We start from the raw sequence: 26,764 nt of genomic DNA on the forward strand, positions 1-26,764 counted from the left end.
GTGCAGGACCCCGCAGACCCAAGACTGATCACTTGCTTACCAACCCTCTACAAATTCATCACGTCCATTATTAGTGGAAGGATCAATGCGCAACTCGATACCAACAACATTCTGTCCGAGGAGCAGAAGGGCTGCCGAGTTGGGTCAAGGAGTTGCAAAGAGCAACGCATTATCGACTCGGTAGTTGTAGGGCAAGCAACTAGAGGCCAAAGAAACCTCTTTAGTTGCTATATCGATTATGCCAAGGCTTTTGATAGCGTTCCGCATACCTGGCTAATCAATATACTATATCTGTATCGCATTGATCCGAAACTAATAAAGTTTTTGGCGATAGTCATGGAAGGGTCGCATACCACCTTATCAGTCCGTATATCTGAGGTTGCTAATACCTCAGAGCCCATCCGTATACGGAGGGACATCTTCCAGGGGGATTCGTTGAGTCCCCTTTGGTTTTGTATGGCACTGAACCCCTTTTCATGGCTACTGAATGATGCTAGAGGGCATGGTTTTGCAATAAAATATGGCCTACGTGCTAAGTGCGAATTAACACACTTGATGTACTTAGATGACATCTAGCTGTATGCTGGTACTGACAACCACCTTAGAAGACTGTTGCCAATAATAGACATGTTCAGCCGTGATATTCGGATGGAGTTTGGATTAGACAAGTGTCGAATCCAAGCCATCCGCAAAAGTCATCACGCTCCGCATGCCGGACATAGCATTGGTGACCTCCACATCGAAGCTATGACCGCGACAGACTTGTACAAGTACCTAGGAATTCTGCAAGGAACCCATGCTCGAGTTGGTGATATGAAGGATGCTCTGTTGTCCGAATTCCTGCGACGTGTAAAGCTGGTACTGAAATCCCATCTCTCGGGGAAGAATAAAATAAGCGCGTTGAATGTATTCGCTATCCCTTCACTGGCTTATGCATTCGGAATATTGCCGTGGACGAAGACCGATCTGGAAAACGCCCAGCGGCGGATACGGACAACTATGTCCAAATTCCGAATGCATCATCCAAAGTCTGCTGTGGAGCGGATGAACCTGCCTCGTGACATCGGAGCTAGGGGCGTGGTTGACGTGGCGACGCAACATCATCGCCAAGTCGACTCGCTGCGCGTTTTACAGCAAAGATGGGTGTGTGCTGGGGAGCTCTTTGCTGAGACGGAGAGGTTCATGTGTGCCATTCAGGACGGCGTGGTCGCCACCCGAGCTTATAAAAAGCTCATCATGAAAGAACGGGTAGAGAACGACCAGTGCAGAATGTGTGGTTCGGCGTTAGAGACGTTGGACCATCTCATTTCTGGCTGTACTGTTATGGCACCGGTGCAATACTTCACCGGGCATAATGTTGTATGTAATGTTATCCATCAAAATCTTGCATACAAGCATGGGCTGATCACGGGAACACGTCCGGTTTACCGATATGAGTCGCAAGCAGTACTTAATATCATAGTTTTGCTTACAGCATGTATTGGGACCGGCAAGTTCTGACTGATCGTCACACACTACACAACAAGCCTGACGTACTGTTAGTTGACAAGACGGGTCGCTCCGCGTATATTATTGTTGTTGCTATCCCCCATAATAGCAACATTGAACGGACATACGTGGAGAAGAAGGTGAACTATGAGCCATTGGCTCGGGAAATCAAAGAAATTTGGCGTCTCGAGCGAGTGGTTGTAGTTCCTATAATATTGTCAGCTACAGGTATTGTACCTAAATCCTTGACGGCTTCCCTTGATGTCCTGGGACTTTCGCACAGTCTGGTTCAAACCATGCAGAAGTACACCATTCTGCATACGTGCTCGATGTTGCGGGGAGTACTCGACGGATTCTCCCACTGACCTACCACCGGCCACCACCACCAGCGCCCCTTTAGTTTTTAAGTAGATCCTACCTAAATGCTTGGCACTTAGTGCTAGTATTAGGTAAAATCCGGCATCTGCCGAGATTGTGATAACTTGGTAATATATTTTTAGAATTTATTGCCAACCCCCCTTAAATTCATCGTAGACCCGTAAAATTTTGCGTTAGTATAGGCTGTCATATGGAGCAGTCTACCGGAAAGTTTGGTTGAAATCCTACTATCGTTCACACAGGTGGAAGTAGGATAGCATAGTTGTCAATATTAATATACAGGAGACGATAGTCGTCCTTACTATCATTTGACCACCGAAGGGAGGTTACTAGAGGGTGGCAATCTAGCTCTAGCTTGAATGAATCCTACTGGTTGGTGAGCTGATATCGAAGAGTGTTTCTAACCCATACAGGAAAAAGGAAGCGTATGTTTTTTCAAAATTTGGATAACTCAACAATCTTCTCAATTAATGTTTTCTGTTTGTGATGCTATCTGGGAGCAGCACAAGGAAAGTGACGCCATTGTTGTTTGGAAGCTCGAAGCCTTCATTAACACCTGTTACGATGTCTCAACACGATACTCTGACCCGTGAGATGTGTTGACTGAAAGGCAGAAGTGGCAGTGGATAGGTCTCACTATTGACTATGCTATGCTATAGTCAACTATTTCACTTTCTTCGTAATTTTTTCCTCCAAGTTATACTTAGTCGTCCCGAATAATTGTTTCTTTTCATGAAAAATCAACAAGCCCCATGAGGAGTTGTTTCCAGATACTTAGATGAATATTTTTCAAGGTCGTATATGATTGTAAATTTGAACTACGTCATTTATTACATTTGAGAAAACACTACAACTCCCAAATTACCAAAAAAAGTATTTTTATAATCTTCACCAGGTGAACGACTGAGGAGCCATCTTTTTGCGGATTCTAGATCCGGTATGAGACGCTAATCCCAGTCGCGACTCCGGTCAATGTTCAATGAGTATCTTTTCTTGCTAGGACAGCTTTCTTGCAAAGCAACCAGATATCTCTAAATGCCTCCTCCACTAGACCCATCAACATCTTCGAAGGTGATTTCTACTATCGAATGGAGTCAGTGCGAGATTTCTATTATACTGAGCCCCACCCTAGTGTTGTTTGTTACAAAGCTAGCGAGCCCAAATGCGAAAATGTTTTTCCCCTTGATGGAATCTACCTGGACAGGTGAAGATTGTATTCTCTAAGTTTTGCTAAGCTGTCGAGCCGGCGTGACGTAGCGGTCAGTCTGCAGTGAATGTTTACAAGTTGAGTGCGCATTACACGGGGCTTCTTGTGATATTTTCAGAATGGTCAGTTTGCATTGTTCAGTGCAGTGATAAGTCCATAGTGCGTGAGGGAATAACGTTCGCGGTGATTCGAATAACGTCCAGGAAGCTGAAATTCCATGGATAAAACTGTGTTATCTTGCAAGTGTATGGATTTCCGTGAATATCAGTCAAAGTCTTATTCATATGATTCCTCACAAGAAGTGCAATAATGGGATATGTGCGGTATACTAGGAAGCTATTGTGTGTCGATCTTACCTCGATTTTGATATTCCTGTTATTGCTGATTCACGCTCCTGGTCAAAATGTGCCGCAGAGTCCGTGTCCGGAGTTGTTCCAGTACCGCTTCGACGGGACAGAATGGTTTGGATTACTATCGCTGAAGGGATTACAGCTGGGTCAAGCGATCCGGATAAACATGAACTTGTCATTGCGGGGCAAGTTGCCCACTGTAAGTCAATGTTGTCATTAAGATAAACAAATTTTTATTATTAAATAATATTTACTGCGGAGAGAAGTTATCAAAAGCGGAATTCTGCCCGCTTGCTTCAACTGGAATTTCTAGTTTTTTTCCGTAGCTCAAGGTAGTTAGGAATTTCGGAAGATCGTTTTATTTAGCTTGGCTTTATTTGATGTGATCTTCTGCAATATAAAGTACGCACTTGAATCTTCTTAATTGCGTAAATTATGTTGACTTTGTGCGTTTCATGGAACCATTGAGGGGGTTTCTACTGCGGTTTATGATGATAAATTAATTTCATTGTAAGGAAAAACGCAGGTAGGGGTTTTCCAAAAAACTATCGTCTTATAGTCGGAAATAGTTGGGATTATGAATAAGACGTTTGGTATTATTTATGATTAAGCTTGTTTGTATGTATCTGTAAGTCGATATCAGTCGAAACACTCGCAACAAGCAGAAGAAAATGGCCTTCTATAAATGCAGATTTAGCATCGAAGCAACAACTTTTAGGTAGCCTAACTAGTATAAAAACAGACATTTATAATGGGAATTAGAATAAATTTCTGATATTTTTTGGGTAAGGTTGAACATCTATTATAGTTAAAAAAATGAATCTACTCGAAAGTATCGAAGTTTTTAAGATGCTATCTATCTACGGATGAAAATGAACCTTCCAACTAATAGTTTTAGGTCAAGTTTGGATTTTGAAATGACTCGATTTCAAACTCCATCTCCCTGAACCTGAAGTTACAAATCTTAGTGTGCCTTATTGTCCACACAGATGAGTTACGTAGCTAACCGGCCACATCAAGTTCATTTAGTATACCATCCCCCATTGCGTCTATTCAAATAACTTGTAGCGTGTGCTACTCGCAAATCTCGACAAATCAAAGTGCGTCTCTCAAAGGTGGAGAGCATGTTGATTCTGTATAGAGGGGAGAGAAACCGGAGGACGGTCTCATCTTCCTTCTTACCTACCACTCACATTTTCAAGGTGTTCAGTACCTTTTATAGGCTTTTCTAGAGATTTTAACTTCACTTCATAAGCAACAATATAAGTGCTACGCTGGTGGCTGGTTTGCAAAACAAAACCTTATTAACATCGGTTCAATGTCTGTCTGTCTGTCCGTCTGTCTGTCTGACTATCTGTCTGCCTGTATGCAGAGCGGTAGTTAGCTGGTGAAAGGTTCCGTTGCGGTTCTCCGCTTCGGGCTGATTCCAGATAACCCGTTGGGGAGTTCCGTCCCCACGTACTCAAGGAGGGCGATCAGACCCGAGTCTGCAAGGGATTCATCTGAAGTGGCTTTGGCCACGAAGCCCCACTGGGGGAGTTTCATGGTGTGTTTGGTTATGCCTGCATCGCGGGCAGAGCTCGGAGCTCAAGCGTGGAGTTGCGCTGTACAACTCGGGTGCCGTATCCCTTAGTTGCGGCAGAGGGGGGAGTGTAATTATTTTTTTCACCAAATATAGTCATGTGGGGTATCAAATGAAAGGTCTTAATTACTACTTTTCTTAGTTTTGTGATTTGTTAAAAATGCGGGGAGTGGAAGGGGTAGAAAGTGATGGATTCTTTAACGGACCCATTCTCAGAAACTATCCAACCGAAAAATCTGAAAAAATCATGGAGCTGTCTCTATATGGTGCCCAGGCCTCAAAATATTCTCCATATCAATATCCGTTCAAATTAAGTTAATAATAGTATATTACCATATTTTTGGGGAAATTGAGTAAAACCTCCGTAAGTGCATCCCAGAGTTATAAAAGTTGATAGTAATATAAAATATAAAATGAGGCATATTGTCCCCAAGTTTGATCAAAATCATACTGTTACAAAGTTACAAAGTTACAGTAGCACACAACAACTGAATATCAATATCACACTAAAGTGGGTAGTCAGACATGCTAAATGCATGTACATAACGGGCTACGTACAAATGGGATAGTTCTACACTTAAATATAGTCACAGAAGAAGCAAACAAAACCTTTCATACCTGAAGTGCCCATCTTCCGGTTTCCCGAATTCTTATATATTCTAAATGAGTACTTTACTTACTCGAGTGGCAAAATGTTGCGTCTAGTCTCTGGAATGAGGGGTAATTTTTGAAAATCGGGTTAGAGATGTGTCTAGTATCTTGACTGGGAACGGTATCTCATTCGTTTCCGTGCACTTTCTACTCGGGAAGGTTAGATACCTGAGTTGCAGGTTTCGCTCTTTAATCAGAATAAATTTCCAGCTTTGAGCTAAGAATTTGAAGATCAATGGAAATTCAAATTAAAATTCTTGATATGGGGACATGAAATTGATGGCCCTATTGCTAAGTTTGAACTGCTATAACTTTGGCATTAACCACCAGATTTCCATGAAATTCAGTACGTATATACGAAATATCGTCCCCTATGCTGGTATGTCGATACACAAGTCGAGACCTTTCATTTGATACCCTACACGACTATATCCGGTGAAAACAATTTTTGAATCTCCCCTTTGCATGTATGTGGAGCCCCCTTTAAACTGCACCTAAATTTATGCCACTCACTGTATGCGTGGGATTTCATAGTTCCCATCTGTCCACCTAATTTCATTCGGATCGGTTTAGCCGTTTTGGAGAAAAGTGCGTGTGGCAGACAGACAGACAGACATTGAATCGATTTTAATAAGGTTTTGTTTTACACAAAACCTTAAAAAGAGATAAATATTTAGCAATCTCTTTTTATTTAGCAAGACCTTTGGTTAGGTGATGAATCAAATCAACCTCCCATTTTTAAGGTTTTGTTTGCAAAACAAAACCTTATTTTTCTTTGCATTTACTAAATTTTTAAGTTTTTTACAAATAGGCAAAAAATACAAAAAAAAATTAACAAAAAAAATAAAAAAGAAACTAAATAAATAAGAAAATTTAGTAAAGTTTTTCTCTATTTACGAAACATGTGATGGATTCATTTGACAAAAATAATATTAGCCTCCAAAAGTAGCATAGTAGCATCAGAGGATCTAGAAAGTTCGATTTCGAGGTTCCATTAGCTTCCTCTCAACTATTAAGACCCTGATGACCCTGAAATCTGTATACAGGTACATGGATTCATATCTACTCCTATAAGCCTCCAAGAATGGATAACCATCAGCCAAGCATTTTGTTTTTCGAATTTAAGAAACCGCAAAACTACTTAGGTTTTTGGCGAAGATTAATTTCGCTTGTAAATAAGGTAAAATATGAAATAAATAAACCTGAAAAGGCTTTATGGAAAAATTTGTGAATATTTGCCAATTCTTCCTTTACCGGTTTTATTTACGTGTTTAACTCGGTCGAGATTAATAAAATTTACGTTTTTTATTTATTTGGGAACCAAACGGTTTTTTTCTTGTTTTCTAGCAACACATGCTTTTCGATAAAGGCCATTTACTTATTTATATCTCCAAGATAATCAGATGGTTCGAGATTATCTTTATACTAAAGAATCTTGTTTGGAGAAAAGGTGTGCTGGGTAAGCATAGACGAATTGAAGGAATGCTTGCAGCCTAATAGGACCTAGACTGCTGCAGTTGCTAATTTACATAATTTCTAACCTCTTATTTTTCCATCTACATTTAAAATATAGATAAAAATGAGCATATCTTCATATGGCCCATTGCTTCGAAGAAGGGAATAAGTTGTTCCCGAAATACTAGTATATGCGAAGTAAAAAACTTTACTAGCAACGGAGGTGGAGTCTACAAATGAATTTATTAATATTTCTAAAATTTTTCGAATTTCGGATATCGGGGAATAGAGTCTGTTCAACAAGAACGTGACTCACTCAATAATTTGTCCAATCGCCGTCATTATTTGTTTTCCATACCTTTGACGAGATTTTCCGCGTACTCCGATGCTAAAGACCGCCATATCTTCCTAATTTGATAACACAGTTGCTTCTCCTTGAATACTGGCCTGTGATGTTTTGGATCATTGTCTTCTTGCAGTACCCAGGTTGTTGTGTCTGACCCAAAAAGCTTTTTTCCAGATCTCACTAAGCATTGTTGATAAATTTTGCACATTCTTTCAGCATTTAAAATACCGGTGAACGCAAAAAGACAACCAAATCTACTTTGGCAGAAGCATCCTCAAGCATCCACCTTTACAGGGTGTTTTACGGTGCGTTGAAATAACCTATTATGCTTACTTGTCTAAGTTTTTGACAGAGAAGACCACGCCCAGAGAGAAGATTCATCTGTGAAAATAACATTGAGTCGTTTTTCAACGTGTTTCCAGACAACAAAGGTTTTCTTAAAGTAGACCGAAAAGATATATCATTTTCACGCATGCGACGGCGGATTGTATTCAAAAATATATCTATTTCCTTTTTACGCAGCTTCAATTGAGCAGTACGCAGTGAAAGGCCTGGAGTATCTTGAAAGAGTCGAATGATCGCTATATCCTCCTGTTCAGTTTTTCGGTCCTTTAGAGTGGTGAACAAGAAATACTGCTTCGTATCGTTTCAAATATTTTTCACTCATTGTAAAAATAAACCAAATACCACTGCCAACCATGCGGAACACCACTAGAAGTCATATTACGCATTAGGGAATGAGTCAAAGATTACGACAAACAAAAAACTAGATGGTGCTGTGGCGCATCTTTTCTGAATAATGGCGGTCACGTTCTTGTTGAACAGAGTCTAATTTTAATAATTGATTGAATTTCAAATGCACGAAAACGATTTTCATTGAATGTGGCGTCTTCTTCTTCTTCAGTCTTTGTTCATAAGCGGGGCTGGCTCGTCGTAATCGGTCTCGCCATTTAGCTCTATGGAATGCCTGATCTGGGTGCAATCTCGAGGTTTTTAAATCCCCATCCAGCGTATCAAGGCACCGTTGCTTCAGCCTGCCTTTTGGTCGTTTACCATTGACTTCGATGTTCAGACCAATCTTGGCAAGTGAATTCTCGTTTGCACGAATTGCGTGACCATACCATTGAAGACGCCTCTCTCGCAACTTTTCCACTATCGGTGCAACCCAATAACGTGTCACGCCACTAGTCCAACGCAACATCTTCGTCTCCATTACTGCAAGACGCCGTTCATTGTCTTTTATAGTTGGCCAACACTCAGAACCGTAGAGAGCGACAGGACGGACAACATTGCGGTAAATTTTTGATTTGAAATGTTCGTCGATACGTCGATCAGAAAGAACACCAATTGTGGAACGCCACTTCATCCAGGTTGCGTTAATGCGTGAAGCAATTTCATAACAAAGTTCTCCATTGGCTGATAGCGTTGACCTGAGGTATTTAAATTGCTCAGTTCTGGGCAGACCACTGCCGCTGACAGTGATTGTGCCTGTTTCATGGGGATCGGTCGTCAAAAATTCAGTTTTGTTTAGATTAAATCTGAGACCGTGTTGCATGAGGTGATCATTTCATTTTTGGACAAGTTGCTCGAAATCATTTTTGCTATCAGATGCTAGGAAAACATCATCTGCATAAAGCATTGTGTAGGGCGCTGGACATTGGATACCCCGTGTGACGGTGTTCATAGCAAGAGGCGTGGTGAGAGGGCGTTTCCTTGATGAATACCAACAGAGGCACGAAGCGGTTTTGATACACCTGCCATTCTTCGAACTTTACGGATCGTGGTAGAGCAATCGAACCCAGCGCACGAGTTCTTCTGGCACTAAGTGTTGTCGTAAAGCATACCAGATGAGTTCGTGTGGCACACGGTCAAACTTTCTCTAGATCTAGAAATGCAATGTAAAGAGGGCGATGTTGCTCACGGTGTTTCTCCATGAGTAACCGTGCAGCATGTGTTGCGTCGCCATCTATCCGTCGCGGCACGACGGTGGGTAAGCAAAATACCGTTCTTGTCATTAACGCAACAGAACTGTTCGATATCCTGTGTGCGTTCGTTTCGGCTTTTAGCAAGTCAATACAGATCTCTCTCGCCATCCCGAGTGTTCAGTTTATCGTAAAGATTTTTATAATTGTCCGCTCGGGTGACGGCGATTGCTTTCTTTACTTCCCGGTTACCATTCTTATAAATTTGCCATTTGGCCAGCGTTTTATCGTTGACAAACTTGTGGTAGGAAGAATAAGGATAGGAGAATACAACTTTGAGACCGTTGACAATTTCTCCTATCTAGGGTCGGAAATCACAACCGATAACAGCTACGATGATGAAATCCGCGCACGGTTGTTGTGAGCCAACAGAGCCTATTTCAGCTTACAAAAACTGTTTCGCTCGAAACGTCTCACTATAGGGTCAAAGCTCTTACTGTACAAGACAATGATCTTGCCAGTCCTTATGTGTTCCTCGGAGACTTGGGTTCTTAGCAAGAAAAATAGCGAACTCTTGGTGGCGTTCGAGAGAAGAATCCTCCGAAGAATTTTTGGCCCCCTAAATGAGGATGGACGATTCCGTAACCTACACAATGACGAAATCTATGAGCGATACCATGACCGTCTGGGTGTGGATAAAATTCGGCTCAATAGGTTACGGTGGGCGGGTCACTTAATCCGTATGGATGAGAATGATCCCACCCGGAAAGTCTATAAGGGCAATATCTATGGTAGAAAAAGAAAACGAGGCAGACCCTGCCTAAGATGGAGCGATGGCGTAGGCCAGGACGCCAGACAGCTTTTAGGGTTATCGAATTGGTGGACCTCGGCGCAAAACCGGGATGTTTGGAGTTCCTTATTAAGGCAGGCCTAGACCGGATATTGATTGTTGCGCCGTTGATGATGAAACTTGTGGTAGAGGCGTTTCTTTTCGCTGACCATGATTTCAATATCGTAATACCAAAGCCAAGTATCCTGGTTGATGTACCGCTTACCTGGCTTGGCGCTTTATGCCTCGTGTCTTTTATTTGATTCCACAATTCTTTCACATTTCTAATGTTTGGTAATCGCGTAAGGAAGATCATTTCTTCTTTCTTCGCACGAATCGCCAGTGCGTTCCTTACGTTGTTTTTTCGGTAGCTTAATTCGCAGGGCTGCAATCAACGGCCGATGTTGAGGTGCGCTGGTCTCATAGGGCTTTGCAATCAGTGACAGTGGTAAAATGTCGGCGTCTTATGAGAATATAGTCGATTTGCGTTTTACTGTTCCCACTGTAAAATATAGGGAGATGAGACAATCGTTTGATGAACCATGCATTCATAAGTACAAGTTCATGGGTGTCCGAAAAATCGATTATACGCTCGCCACCCTTATTGCGCGCTCCAAACCCCTTTCCCTCATGCCACCTATTACCGTCCGCCTTTTCATCGACATGACCATTAAGGTCGCCGGCGATGATAATATAGTCGTCAGCAGGCGTGGGAACGTGACAAGCCTCTTCATGGAGAAGTTGCCAGAAGACATCTTTCTCGGCATCAGGTCGACCTGTCTTTGGTGCGTCCGCGGTGAAGAAGTGAATAGTGCGATCAGCTGATATAATGGTGAGCTTTATCTGCCGATCATCAAATCGTTCGACTTCTTTAATGGCATCACGATAACCCTCTGAGATGGCAATGCCAACACCATATTGAGTGTTTGGGCTACCAAAATAGAGAAGTTGTAGCCATTTTTACCGCGTTCGCGTTCAATGTCGCTTTTGGCACCAAACCATCGGGTTTCTTGCAGAGCGCAGATATCAATGCGCCTTTTCCGAAGGGCTCTTGCGAGTTCCTCGATCTTTCCAGTTAGGGTACCAACATTTAGCGTGTAGTTACGTATTTGTTTTGTTCGGATTAACTTACTTACGTCCTGATGCTGTCCATGCGTCAAGAACCCTTGTCCATTTCTCGACAGGACCGGGGCTCGTCCCGAACAAACCAACAATGACTACTCCTAGAAATTGATTAAGGTGAGATTCATTTGCAAACCTCGGTACATGGTGATTGTTACAAAAACGAAGCAGATGTTGTGCAATTGTGATGCGAAAATGCATCACTGACCGATATTGTTGTCACTCTGCAATGGTCTTCTTTGGCTCTGAATTTTTCGTAATCTTGGGTGGGCAATTTTAGAATCGACATTCTGTACCTCGATATATCGTGAAGCCGACAAGATATCTTGTCCTTTGAATTGGTGGATAAGAACAAAGTTAAAGTATTCCAGGCTTGTCGAGGAAGGTGACAAAACGGCATAGATATTTGTGGGCTAGCAAGCTACAAATTTCGTAATTTTATTGCTACCAAAACGTCAACAACGTCTCGGTCTCCATTGGTTTCTGCATGTGCACATGTTCTTCGTTATTGAGGACTCTTGAATGCTTATTTTGTCCACCGTGAGAGAAAAGGCTGGACATTCTGGACCTAAGCAAGGTGGGATGACCGCAATCTAGGAACTACTTATCTTCATATTGCGGCAACATACTTTTGTATCTTGCATAGACAAGTAATGGCAAATGCGAATTAGGTATTGGACTGTTTCTAAACACTAGCGCAATGCACATCCTTATGACCTGGGAGCCTATTTTTGACAGAACCTGGACTGCGAGGTTCGGATCATGGTTAGGGAGCATTGCAAGGGTGCAGTATTACGATATAGAGGAGCATCACAAGTGTCCAGTGCTACATAGTATATTGGAGGCGAATACTTTTAAGAGACTTCTTAGCACATAGTGATTGTGATGGGTGATGGGAATGCTGAGGGAGGTTCAAAAAACATTTTGCTGAATGGTTCTGGTGACCGTGACAATAACGGTGCGATTTTTATAGATCAATGCAACTTTCGTCATCTCGTTAGTCCGTGTGTGACGAAAGGAATTCCATGATTGCATTGGTTGGGGAAATAGAAACTGCCAAAATTAACAACGTTTTTGCTACTGTACGCATTACGTAATGTAACGTGTAGCGTACGTAGTACCAAAATCTGCAGATTCCATTCACGATGATAAACAGCTAAAAAATGGACTGAGCAGATTCAGAATCGTATAACGTCCGATGGAATTCCACCTCACGTGAGTGATGGTGATAGTTTTGAATTGATTTTCAGGATGTTCTTTCTCCAAATATCTCGGTCCATAGATCGCGTCCTCCAATTCTGAAATCCGATAAGTGACGCGCTGCCTTCGCCAAAAGAATCTGCACATCGCTTCCGTCAATTGTAACTTCCTAACTTTGATTATTTTGGAGACTTTAGGGTTGTTCTCCCGTTTAGTTCCTATTATTCTCTTCAGGACCTTCCTCTTGAGCGTATTGACCAGTTTTTCGAAAGTTTGTGTTAGGGTCCATGTTTCACATCCATAGTGTGCTATGCACAGATCTTATTACCGTTTTGTATATTCGAAGTTTTGCTTTCCTTTGAATGCAGTTGGCCTTTAAGGTCAATAGAACCGAGTAGATGGCTCTGTTGTCGAGTTGAATTCACAATTTTATTTGTTCCGGTTCATTTCCATCTTTCGTCAGTTGGATAGCTACTTTATGTACTTTCAAGTTGTCTCCCTTCTGCAAGCTACCCTCGACAATCGTAATACTTTATCTGGTGGGCGTCATTTTTCTCGTTTGCTTCATAATTTTCGTCTTGTTTTCATTAATTGGTAAACCATTTTTATTTTCTGTTTTGTCGAGTTACATAAAAATCTCTTTTGCTGATGCGATAGATCGCGCTATGATGTTTATATCGTCTACAAATGCAACGATTTTGGAGGAATTGTAGAGCACCTGTCAGGCTATTATAGATTCTGGCCTGCGCCACTGAGTGAAACATAATTTCATGCTAGTAAGGCTTACCAGTTTTGCTGGAATGCCCATGTCAAGCATCATTTTGTACAGCACATTTCGGTCAATACTGTCATATACTTGCTTGAAGCTCATCAATATTTGATGGAGGTAGATGTTGAATTCCCAATATGTTTCTGGCACCTGTTTGAACATGAATAGCTAATAGCATATCACACTTTTTGAGTACTTTTGTGGAATTTGTTCTTCGTTCCAGATAGAGAAAATCAAATCATGGATAGTTTCCATGGTCTATGGGCCGCCTGATTTGATAAGTTCAGCGAGGATGCCATCTATGCCCGGCGCCTAGTTCAATTTGACATTTGATGGCTGACTTCATTTCATCCTATGTTAGTGGTTCAATGTTCCTATTATGCTCGACCATGCAGGTTCTGATGATTGAGTTATATACAACAGGTTGGAATATCTGATGTGATTATATGCATCTGGAGCCTTCACTGCTTCGTTTCATCTCTTCTGTCATCAGTGATAGCTGCAATTCGTGTGAACTGTCTCCAACGGGCAGCAGATGCTTCGACTTCATACAATCGATCCAGAATATCGATTGAAATCACCCCTCCTATCACGCCCTCCAATTTGTTAGATTTGTTAGATATCGGTAGGCGCAATATATTTGGAGTCTGTTCTGTTTGTTTTCTTTTCCAGTACATGTCCAACATTAGGACTGCTTATAGTAGGATCGAGTTAACTTCCCCTAAGATAAAATAGCAGCGATTCCACCTTGGGTCAGCTATATTTTATATATCAACGGTTTGGTGCTATGCGCCTTCATAACTATCATAACTCACAAATATTACAACGCGTGTTATCAATGGATGATTTGTGCAGATACTTGGTCTTAATAGAAATGCTCCATATCCACTTCGTGATGAATGTTCCTTTCTTCTTTTGGTCTGGGGGTGATAAGTCTGCATTCTGCAACTAAGATTTAATGTCATAAAACGGCTGCCAGTCCAGAATTGACCGTGAAACTAATAGTAGCCACGCCAGTAGATCGAATATTTTTCATTTATCCTCTGCGAGTTCGTTCAAAATGAGAGTATGGTTTTTCTCCCGTGTTTTTGAGGCACTTGTGTTTAAGTATCTTCAGAAAAACTGGCACATTTTAGTGATATCCAGTGATAGTCCTAAAGTTTTTGAGTATTCCGGTGGTAATCTTAATACGATTATTGCCTTGTGCGGCCACTACTTTAGCACTCACTCTCCATTTTCCATATCTGTGATGCCCCACGAAATTAAATTTGTCATCATCGTTTTCGTCACAATATGCCTCTACAGGGGCTTGGACACTTTGGTCATCTTGTCCTTGTTAATGCTACTGATCCTGTTGTATTTGCTGTCAATGTTACGCGGCTACTTCTATCACCGCTGATTCCGTTTCAGATGGACTGATCTTCTGGAATGTTCCTCCTGGAGAGACTTGAGCTCCCTAACATCTGTGGCTTCCTTAACTTTTGGTTCTGACGCTCAATCTGGCTTATCATTATTTAGTTTGTCTCTAATAGCTCTTCGTATGATTGGGGTTCGAATTCTACCTTTCCTCTGAAAATTTCAAGGTCTTCTGCTGAAACGCAGCACGCAGATACGCTTTGCCAAAAGCTAGTCTTTCAAATTGAAAAAAGTTGTTAGTAAAAATAACAATAGAAGTAGATCTGTTGATTCCTTGGTCATTTAAAATAGCATTGCCGCGATTTTACCTTTTTTATCATAGATCCCTTTCTTTAGCCAACATTTATAGGTCAGAACAGAATCTTCTGTTCTGATCTAAATATCTGTGACGCCCGCCTAAAAAGGAGAAAGTGCGTCTCATAATTTATGTCGAGGGATTAGGATTCCACTCTTTGCTTGCGTTAGTACCGTGTGAAATACGGTAATGTAGAAAGCATTGACTCTAGTATTCCGCAAATTCTATCAGCAAGTCTCGTCTCGATATACAGGCCGAGTACTGAGAGTGGGGTCTCAGGATTTGTGTATATTGGAGTCACCGAGCTGCTTCCTTCGAATTTTGCAAATGAGGTTCTAAAAGGCCCAATATACGTCCGAAAGGTTCTGGGACATTGTTTTCTCACGTTAATTTGAAATTAAAAATAAATACTTGGTTTTTAGATCCAGGCATTTTTCCACCCCCGATGTAGAGGGTAACGTATAGTTGCTCCACTTATCGTCCAGAAGATAACTTGCCCAATTTTGCTGGTGTTCACCGTGCTATCTGCAGATTTGCGCTTATGTATTCACAAATATGCCTGCAAAGCGGCTGGTAGACGCTAGGGCTAGACTGTATGTAAATGCTTCGCTATGACTCCCTCGTCCTCTCAATAAAGGAAGCCTTCTTGTCGACCTACACACCAATAAGAAAGCCTCAGTTCTGCCATTGGTAGTTTTCCGTCGATCTCGGTACTAGAAACTAGATGAAGCAATTTGGCTGGTGGGGCAGGTGGGGACAGGAAGGGTCTCAAAATAGCTTTGAATTATTATTTAGACTATGTTCGTTTGTCGTTTTTATCGCAGTATCTTTCAGCATTGCTTTATCTCAACGATGTAATCACCAACCTTGCAAGTTAATTATTTACCATACATATATATACCACTTTGGCTTTATGAAGTAGTTTTCCAATTTTTTGATTGAGTGACTCGATGTTAACCATTTATATTAACTATTTCCAGAATTATTGTCAAGTTGGGTATCCTTTATCAGATTTGTGGCCTTTTGTATAGTTTTGGATCATCTTTATAACGGGCATTTCAGTTTTTCAAATACCCTTCCAGGAATTACAAAGTCAGTTGAAGGCTGGCCCAGGAAGTGACTGTTGACGTCCGCTCCAGGGGATCCGGGATACTCAGCCATTAAAACCACCCTTTCGGCATATTCACCACACTAAATTTTTGGTACTTTTACTTGTGCCCCGCAACGCCTTTAAGTTCTTTATTTTGAAAAACAAAGCCGGGAAAGCCTGATAGTGAAATATTCCCTCATTTTCGACTCCAAGATCAACTGTGAAGTATCCGCTCCAGAAGAATGTAATTTCACCTCCGCTATTAAGGCGACCGCTCTGTCACCCTATGGTCATGCTGATTCAGCTCTGTTATGTGCCATAGATGAACCAGCGATCGATGGAGGACTCCATCCCTCCTCAGTTACGGCATCAAGTTTTTGTATGTTTAGATAATTTGTTCCTTATCCTAGAGAAATTTGAGTAGAACTTGTTTGATATCTGTCAATAGAAGAAGTGTTAGATTCGTTGATTGAGACAGTTTTGGAATTCAGAATTCTGAAATAAAGTGTTTCTTTGGCATCAATCATATTCAATGCCGACTTTCCCAAATTGCTCACTATTCATTGTGAAGTTAGTATAGAATAATTTAAACATGGAAAAAGGCAGTGGGGTTCCTTATATATCGTAAAAGCTAACTCATCTAAATGAAGCGAACCCCCACTAGTCGCAATTGAGGTGGTATGGAAATTAAGAAGAAAATTGTCATAAAGCCGTGCACCGTCTTATGACAGAATTGGGAGCGTCGAGCATATGCAAAGGGTGCAACTTTTGACGTGCTAACACGCCCTTTCCTTCAAATGATAGGCAAAATAAACCGATTTTCGCGATGCATTTGCCAAAATTGGTAATGCAGACGCAAGGGTTATATTCGCTTACTGAGCTGGATACTTTGAAGAGAACAGATAAATTAATCGAACGCATTAGGGAAGATATGACTAAATTTATTAATATGTAGGTATATAGTCAATTTGTACACAGACACGTGAATTATACAATAGTCGATTTGTATATAGATGTGTTAATATGCAATTGGGAATGAGTTTTGAAAACGGTAAGCCTAGGAACTTTCTGTCTATAGAATCTGTCGTAAGAACTACGATAGTAAAATCTTGGTTTGATTGCGATTCTGCTTCCATTTAGCCTATTAGTCTCACAATTTTAGGACTATTGTATGTCGCTGTGAAAAATCAGGCACGGCGGTCCAAAAAGGAAGATTTTTTTGCGAAACTAAAAGCAGTGAAGGAAACGCTTCCTAAAAGTGCAGTTGCGACCGTGGTTGCTGATATGAAGGTCGAATCTGATAATAATTATTTGAGCAAATGGTGGGAAACATGGTCTTAAGGATCACAACGATTTTTGCAACTTAGTTGGCCTGGCTGCTGGTGATACATTTCTCGAACACAGCATCTACCATAAGCAAAGGTATGTTTCGACTGACCTATGCATTTGCACGAGCATTCTAGTGAACACTCGGTTGCTATTGGAAATATTTTAATCAGTGGAACAGGTCAAGCTTTTGATCACGCCCCGAACGGTCGCCATAACATCTGGTTGATTGTGAACACATGCAGGTAGATTAAAGGACGTAAGCAGACAAGACCAACGGGGTGCATTAAAACTTCGATACCATGAGGAAACCGGTGGGTTGTAGTATAACATACGCTTTGGCAAAAGAGAAGACGTAACTCTGATGGCCAAAGAAACTGAAGCTGCCGTAAATAAGAATGATTTCGGTCCAATGGATAAATCGCATAAGAACACTTGGAGCCAAACAGCCGAAGAAGAGGCTCGCTAGAACCTCTCAGCGGTTGCACTTAAGGATGTTTTATGGGCTACTATATATTCCAGAACCTGTATCTTTGGTTCTTTGTAGTTGTCGCTCCTCACCATGTATTATGTTGTTACGTTCAGATTGGTATCGTGTTCAGAACGGTAATACAGCTAAAAACCAGAAAATATTAGGGACCAGAACAGGGATGATGATACAAATGATTTAATGGGAGTGCCAAATGCCAAGTCCCTTTTTAAGGAAAGATCTGGCTCTGCTCGTGTGGTCAATAAAAGTCAACATGGAGTCGGTATTTCGGCCATCCGCACCACTAAGAGCAAATTAGCAATGGCATATGATAACTCGAGATACCCAAATAGACATCATCCAAGCGACGAAAAATTAGAGATTTCAGCGTCTTTCCTGAGAATTCGTTATGACAGCGGCATTTAGTTCAGCTGAAAAATTTTGTATGATATTTTGCTTCTGGTCGAAAGCAATCATTTGTAAGTGCGCAATTTCTATAAACGCAGGTAGCTAAAACGTCTATAAAATTACTTTTGAAAAGTTTTTTTTTGTAGGTGTAGGTGTGACGTGAAATTTTGTAGTGTTCTACATAAAACAGTGTTCAACTTTAGCTTTTTTAGCTTAGATTATAGCGATGCTTCGTGGAAAAGTGTTAACCGAAGAAGAAAAAGGCCAACTTACCAGAATGGAAGATTTAGGCTGCACAATGAGGGCGATGTTTAGGGAAAATTGGTAGATCCGACGGAGTTGTGCGGAATTTGTTTAGATTAAAGGGAAAATACGGTACAAAAAAGCATCCGCGAGGAAATAAAAAAATCCGGAAAAGAGAAATCGCCCTGATAAACTTTGGTTTGTTCCAGATCATGTCGAAATTGCTTTTTCCTATTAAAAAGAGACGAGTGCAACATATTTTCCATGCTTATAACAGCATTAAATATGAAAAGCGTGCTAAAGCACCTCATTTAACACTAACAAATAATAAGGCTCGTCTCAAATTTGCTGGATCGTGCATGAAATGGAAAGAAGAATGGAAGGCAGTCATTTTTTCGAATGAGGAGAAATTCAAACTTTACAGCCCACCTGGATTTAGTACATTTTGACACGATCTAAAAAAATGAAGCTGCTCGCCTGAATCGTACCAACCAAAATGAACTCAGTAATTTATACTGAGCTTCTGGAAGCCATTTTGATGCTGCATTTAGATGAGAATAATAACATTGACTGGAATTTCCAACATGACAACGCCGCGGTACACGCTTCTGCATATACGAAATCATTTTTAAATGACAAACAAAAATTTTACAGTGGTCACATCGAAATCCTGATCTTAACTCCATAGAGAATATATGGTGGATGCTTGCAAGGAAAGTCTATACGAATGAACGCCAATTTAGCTCCGTACTTGAGTTCGAGGAAAAAATTTTAGAATGCTGGGACCAAATCGAAGAAAATACTTTAAAAATTTAATAGCTTCAACGCCAAATCGAATTTTCGAAGTGATAAGGTCCAATAGGGGCAAAACAAACTAGTCAATATGCGTTTATTTATTTCAATAAGCTTAAAAGTGCAAGTGCGAAATTGTGCAATAAAAATGTAATTTTTGTAAATTTAAAAAAAATTAAGATGTATTTTGTTAATTTTTTTTTGTTATTCTAAACTGAAATGAAGATACATTTACTATCATATAAACTTTATATTTCTCAAGGCTTCTATATATAATAGTCACAACGAGCAATACATGGGGTGTGTATATATTATAGAAATTGCGCGCACTGTAATTTATAATACAATACATTTTCAAATTAATATCAATTGAAGCCGTTTTCAGAGATTTTCAGATTCAGATTTTCCCCGAAATAGTTTTATGTTTCAAAGCAACTAGTTGTAGTGTTTAAAACAGCTATTTATTGTCATTACTGGTCATGGTTCATGGATGAAGATAATTGCAGCCTATTGGTTTCCTTACGTGTTTTTCGCTTTATGTTATAACCGCTTTGGATTACTATATAATCAAGTCATTACGGTTGGTTGAGTGGAAAAGCATTTACTGGTGATCATCTTTCTTTCAAATTATAAAATGAATTTCGATGCATGCAATTAGTATGTATTGGTGGGTATTTTTTCTGAAAGCGGGATATAGTATACAGGCTGATCTAGCTTTTTCAATTATTTCAGAACGGTATTTTATAGGATATTCATAGTGTTTTTACCTTCCACAAAAGCACACAAAAGCACTTGGACAAACAACTTGCTTTGATCCTTGCTTAATGCTGTCCTAATTGTCTTGGTTTGCGTTCTGCAGTTTTTCATGCCTGGTATGGTGTTCCGAGGCAACGAATTTTCTTGTTCTTTATTCAGCTTCCCATCCATTGGTTTGAATACTTTTTAAGGTTTTGTGTAAACACAAAAAATCGGTTTACTGTCTGTCTGTCTTTTTTTTTTCATCGTTGGAAGGTGGAAAGCTTCAAAAGCTGCCGCAGGCTCCTGCCACATGGTTATGTGGGACTCTTACCCACTAAAACCATCTCCTTCTCCTTCCACTTTCCCCGTGGGACTCCCATTTGGTATTACGTCGCGGGGCTGGATCAGAATTTATTCTGCGCTCATGTTAATATTCGTGTTCCTCTCGCGTTCATTCTTTCGGATGACTTCTTCCTGCCTAAGCTTCTTTCCGATGGCTGCAATCACTTTTTCGACTTCCGTCCATATCCCCTTGGCTTTCACCATAAGTTCCATGATATTTTCGGGTGTAAAGTGCTCCCCGGTTGTAGCTTCTAATGTCGTCCTTTGGGCTTCGAATCTGGGGCAGTGAAAAAAGACGTGTTCTGCGTCCTCTGGAATATTTGGACACTTTGGCCAATATGGCAGATCATCATGCCCAAATCGATACAGATATGCTCAATACCCTCCGTGTCCGCTCAAGAATTGAGTTAGATCGAAACCTACTTCGCCGTGAGATCGCTCGATCCAGTTCCGGATATCCCATATGATTTTGTGAGCCCAACGGCTCTCTCCGGTGAGGTACGTTCGATCGTGAAGTCGTTGTATTTCTTTTGCCAGATTTCAACCGGGACCATTCCTGCTATCACGTAAGCTGCTTCATTGGAAATTGTTCTGTAAGCGCAACATGTTCGGAGTACACTTATGCGATACGCAGCTCCAATCTTTCTCTTATTTACTATATATGCATGCAGTACGAACGAACTGACTACCTTCGAAATAAGGAGTCGACGGCTCGGCCTTGGGCCACCTATATTTGGTAGCATTCTCGCAACCAGCGCTCCGATGTTATATGCCTTGGTTGCTGCACCCTTCACATGTAATCTGAAATTCAACCTCTGGTCAATCATAACACCTAAGTACTTAAGTGCAGGCTTGGTATGAATTGTTTGCGTTCCAACTTTAATCTTCATGGAAGTGCACCCTCTCAGCTTGATAATAAGTACTACTTTCGTCTTATGCTCTGCGAGCTGTAGACCAGCATTCTCTAACCAGGATTTAATCTCATAGACTGCTTCATTTGCATAAAGCTCCACTTCTTCGAGAAGGCGTGCAACAACCGTCACACCAATATCGTCTGCGAAACCAATGGAGGCCACACCAGTAGGAAGGTCTAACGTTAGTACCCCGTTATACATAATAATCCACAGGAGTGTTTAGCTTTCATTTTGTAATCTTCCCTGGATATTCATTTTAGTTTGTTTGCTCTCTGTTTCTTAATCAGTTCTATTTTCTCCGTACTTTTTAACTGATAACTTCTGTGCCAGATGCAAAACACTTTCAAAAATTAGAATCCTGCAGTGAAGTACAGACAGTCTAAATTCAATAACCGTAGAACTTATATTTTACATTTGTTAAAGTTTTTAGATGTTTAACTTTCTTTACTTCGTGTCACCGTATGCTCGTTAGAGGCAGAAGTGAGACTCGCTTCATGTGTTTTTCTTCTGCCCCTAACTCATGGCACACTTTTCTCGCCGGTCCTCCATTCCCGTGGCGAGCTCCGCAAAGTGGATAGATCCGCGCCATCTATTCGTTCGTATTCACAACATTTGAAATAAATTTCAAATGCTGCGAATCCTGCCGCGCCACATCACTCCGCCCCCAGATGAAACCTAGGGGTTTCGGCGACTGATCCCGGAACTTCGTTCGCCGTCAATCCACAAAACGGACACGACGCTGCTTCGGGGCGGACACGGGTTTCAGCCTGGACAGAGAGACCGCCTTCCTGCGTCCACCGATCTCGAGCTGGAAGAAATGTTCTCCCCGCTCGAGAACGCGGTACGGGCCCTCATATGGAGGCTGCAGCGGCTTCCGGACGGCATCCGTCCTGATCAGCACGTGCGTGCATGTGTCCAGTTCCTTGGGCGAACAAGCAGGTATGGACGAGTGTCGAGTGGGTGGTGGCGCTTTGATGCGTCGGAGATTGTCCCTCAGCAGACGCACCAACCCCGACTCCGTGAGACCCGATCTCTTGTCGAAGACCGGATCGCTTGGGAGTCTTGGGTTCTCCCCGTATACCAGCTCTGCGGGGCTGGCAGCAAATTCCTCTCGTCGGGTTGTACGCAGGCCGAGTAGGACGAGAGGCAAGACTTGGGACCAGGACGGATCGTCACGTGCCATAATGGCGGCTTTCAGCGTCCGGTGCCAACGTTCTAGCATCCCATTGGATTGCGGGTGGTATGCAGTAGTCCGCTGGCGTTTAAAACCAAGGAGTTTGCCTAACTCGGAGAAAAGGGTGGACTCAAATTGCATTCCCTGGTCAGTGATGACCACTGCAGGGACGCCAAAGCGAGGTATCCACTCTCGACAGAGGGCTTCGGCACATGATTGCGCCGTAATGTCTTTCAGAGGTATTGCCTCAGGCCACCGCGTAAACCTGTCGATGATTGTGAGACAATACCTATAACCGTGCGAGTCTCGCAAAGGCCCTACTATGTCGAGGTGTATCGTGTGGAAACGCTTGGTAGTGCGGGGGAATGAGCCCACTTCTTTCCTTACATGCCTGGAGACTTTACACTTTTGGCATGCGATGCACTCTCTGGCCCAGGAATTGATATCCTTGTTCATGGAGGGCCAGAAGTATTTTCCGGTGACTAACCGGTTTGTTGTCCTGATGCCGGGATGCGCCAAGTCGTGAACTGCGTGGAACACTTCCTTGCGAAATTTGGCCGGAATGTATGGCCGAGGTCCCTTTTCCGAGTCTTCGCAGCAGAGAGAGAGGTTTGAGCCGAAGATGGGCAACTCCCGAAATTTGTATTTGGGGTTGGATTTGAGACTCTGAAATGCTGCGTCATCCTCCTGCGCCTTGGCAATAGCCGAGAAATCGAGTGAGGCGGGGATGTTAACCTCGGAGACACGAGACAAAGCGTCAGCAACTATGTTGTCCTTGCCGGACACGTGCTGGATGTCTGACGTAAACTGGCTTATAAAGCTCAGATGACGAAGCTGACGGGGGGACGCTTTGTCGGGCTTCTGTTTCAAAGCATACGTGAGAGGCTTATGGTCCGTGAACACTGTGAACGGCCTGCCTTCTAGGGAGAAACGGAAGTATTTGATGCTCAAATACGCGGCGAGCAGTTCGCGATCGTAGGTACTGTAGTTCCGTTGAGCGGAATTCAACTGCTTCGAGTAGAAGCTCAACGGCTGCCAAACTTGATCCACCTTTTGGTGAAGGGCAGCACCTACTGCGATGTCAGAGGCATCAACAAAAACGGCTAGGGGTGCATCTTGCAGAGGGAATGCCAAGAGTGTAGCGTCAGCCAGTTGTTGACGGGATTTGTCAAACGCGCAGATAGTCTCTTCAGACCACACGATCTCTCGTGTGTCCTTAGTTTTGGGGCCAGACAAGTACGCGTTCAAAATGGACTGGAGATGGGCGGCCTTGGGCAGGAAACGACGGTAGAAGTTCAGCATGCCCAAGAACCTCCTCAACTCCCTCACTGTCTTTGGACGCGGGAAGCTTGTTATCGCTTGCACCTTGTCTGGGTCGGGCTGTATTCCTTCAGGGGAAATGAAATGGCCGAGGAATCTCACCTGTTGTTGAAGGAATTTGCATTTCTCAACGTTTAGGACTAAACCGGCCTCAAGGAGACGTTGAAAAATGCACTCGAGATGGGCTAAGTGCTCAGACTCAGTGGAAGAAGCGACCAAAACATCATTCAAATATACGAAACAGAACTCGAGGTTTCGCAGGACTGAGTGAATGAACCTTTGAAAGGTTTGCGCCGCATTGCACAATCCGAAAGTCATCCGGGTGAACTCGAAGAGTCCAAAGGGTGTGCATATTGCCGTCTTTGGAATGTCTTCAGGAGCTACTGGGATTTGGTGATAAACCTTGGTTAAGTCCAAGGTCGAAAAGATGCGGCAATTCGCGAGGTGATGCGCAAAGTCGTGGATGAGTGGAATTGGATATCGGTCAGGAACAGTCTGTGCATTTAGCCTTCTGTAATCCCCACATGGGCGCCATTCGCTATTTGGCTTAGGGACCATATGCAGTGGGGAAGACCAACAGCTGTTTGAGGGCCTGCAGATACCCTGTTGAACGAGTTGTTCAAACTCTTTCCGTGCAATTGCCAGTTTCTGAGATGGTAGAGGACGCACCTTCGAGAAGATCGGGGAACCAGTAGTGATAATGTGGTGCTGCACATTGTGCTTCACTGGTTTGGAGAGACTACACTTGGTAGTAATCTGGCTGAACTTTTGGAGAAGTGCCCGAACACGAGAGTCGGTAATGTCTTCTAAAAGAACGGAAAGATTATTGCCTGGGTGAGATACCATATGTCCCGACGAATTAAGGTTGGTCGTGGAATCTATAAGAGACTTGTTTTGCAAGTCCACCAGCAATCCATAGTGACACAGGAAGTCTGCGCCTAGTATGGGGAAGCTGACATCCGCCAGGATGAAACGCCACGAAAACGTCCTACGCAAGCCAAGACTCACGTCCACTTGCCTATACCCGTACGTGTTTATGCGGGAGGAATTTGCTGCCGCAAGTTTGAGCGGTTGAGGGAAAAGTTGATGTTGCCGAGGTACGGGAAGAACCGAAACCTCCGCACCAGTATCGATGAGGTAGCTGCGCCCGCCGAGGGGGTCGAAAATAGTTAGGCGACGTGGCGCTGCGTTCTGGGTGGCCGCCGCCAAGACCCCTAGTTTTTTGCGGTAGGAGAGAATCTACACGGTAACGTACATCTTGTCGCTTTATCCCCGAATCTGCGGTGGTACCAGCAAATCCCTTGGTCCGTGGACTGTCCTGACGACCTACTACCTGATCGCCCTTTTCGGGTGGCAGACCGCGAGCGTGCTCGCGATCTGGCGCCCGAACGCTGAGCGTCCAACGTCGCCCGCATCTCGGCCACACTGGCTGTTAAAGCGGCTATCTCGCGCCTCAAGTCACCCACCTCATCCGACGGTGGTTGAACGGCCGCCAAGGTTGGGCGTACGTACACCTCCTGCACCTGGTCGGCCGTCGCTGCCAGTTCCTCCAAGGAACCGGAGACGCAAGCGAGGATCGCCTGGGTGCCCTCCGGGAGCCGTCGCAGCCAGAGCGACCTGATCAGGTCATCGCCAATCTTGCTTCCACCCAATTGCCTCATTTCGCGAAGCAATTGGCTGGGAGTTCGATCACCCAACGTTAAACCCGCCAGCAAGTGGTCTAATTTTGCCGACTCGCTTGCCGACAGGCGCCTGATCAACTCGCTCTTGAGCTGTATGTACGATGCCGACTTCACAACGTCGGACACCAGAAGAATAGACTCTTCGTTCAGGCCGACCACCGCGTAGTTGAAGCGGGTCGCGTCCGATGTGATGCCGGACATTTGGAACTGCGCTTCCAAATGCACGAACCACAGCTCCGGGTTCCGCCGCCAAAACGGAGGAACGCGTACGGCGAGGGCGGTCACTTGCGGGTCCGATGGGCCTGCCGCGTCTTTACTGTCAAACGACATCTTGTTTCACGAAAAGTACGAGTTGTAATGCAGGCGCGGTGAATTTAAAACGAAACGCGGTGAATTTTACACTGACACGGCAGGCCGCACCCACAAATGCACGCACGAACAGAGAAATGACGACCGAAGCGGACGCTCTCCAGCGCAGACCAAAAACACCAACAAGGAAACGGAGAACCCGCGATGTGAAACACCTAACGCCGTCTCTTGCAGCGATTTTCGATTATTATTATCACAATTTTTTACATTTTAATACTATAATAAACAATCAGTGCACAAATTCAAAACTAAACCTGCGAGTTGATTGAAGCGAACTGCTGATTTTGTTGTGGCTGTTGTTGCTGCTGTTGATATTGTTGCTGTTGTGCTGGCGGTTGATTTTGATGTTGTTGAACTTGAGGCTGATATTGTTGTACCTCGATGGGATTTTGAATGCTTCCGCCGTTGCTGCGTTGTCGATGTTGAAAGGTGGTCGCGCTCGTTGAATTGATGGTGGCTGCGGCAGTGATGCTAACGTCTAGCGCTGCGGTGCTGGCTCTGCTGGTGGTGTTGCTGCGACTGTTGCGGCTGCTGCTGTTATTGTTGGGGGATCACTTTCGCTACCTTGATTGTGCCGGTAATCACATTTGGAGTTTTCGACGAAATAGCCAGTGGAACGACAGTTGCGGAGGAGGCAATGTTCAAGTTTTGTGCGATGGTCTGCCCGCTTGATTGGTTGACGCTGACGATTGGCGTTATAGACTGCGGAGCGGGGCTGGACACGCTGGCTCCTTGCTGCAATGTTCGCTCCGGGGTCACCAATTTAGCTTTCATTTTGTAATCTTCCCTGGATATTCATTTTAGTTTGTTTGCTCTCTGTTTCTTAATCAGTTCTATTTTCTCCGTACTTTTTAACTGATAACTTCTGTGCCAGATGCAAAACACTT

General features: G+C 43.0%; 1 protein-coding gene across 1 annotated transcript in view; it reads left to right on the top strand.

The window, feature by feature from the left end:
* The first annotated feature begins 2,983 nt into the window (after positions 1 to 2,983).
* The window catches only part of LOC119659848 (serine protease gd-like), a 50,567-nt gene continuing 26,786 nt past the window's right edge, over positions 2,984 to 26,764 (top strand). Inside the window, exon 1 of the mRNA XM_038068145.1 lies at positions 2,984 to 3,622. Within this exon, the coding sequence (XP_037924073.1) occupies positions 3,383 to 3,622 (240 nt within the window). The 5' untranslated portion in view covers positions 2,984 to 3,382. The remainder of the gene's footprint in view (positions 3,623 to 26,764) is intronic.

Source organism: Hermetia illucens, chromosome 6 (assembly GCF_905115235.1).
Source record: "Hermetia illucens chromosome 6, iHerIll2.2.curated.20191125, whole genome shotgun sequence".
In the NCBI taxonomy this organism is placed as follows: Eukaryota; Metazoa; Arthropoda; class Insecta; order Diptera; family Stratiomyidae; genus Hermetia; species Hermetia illucens.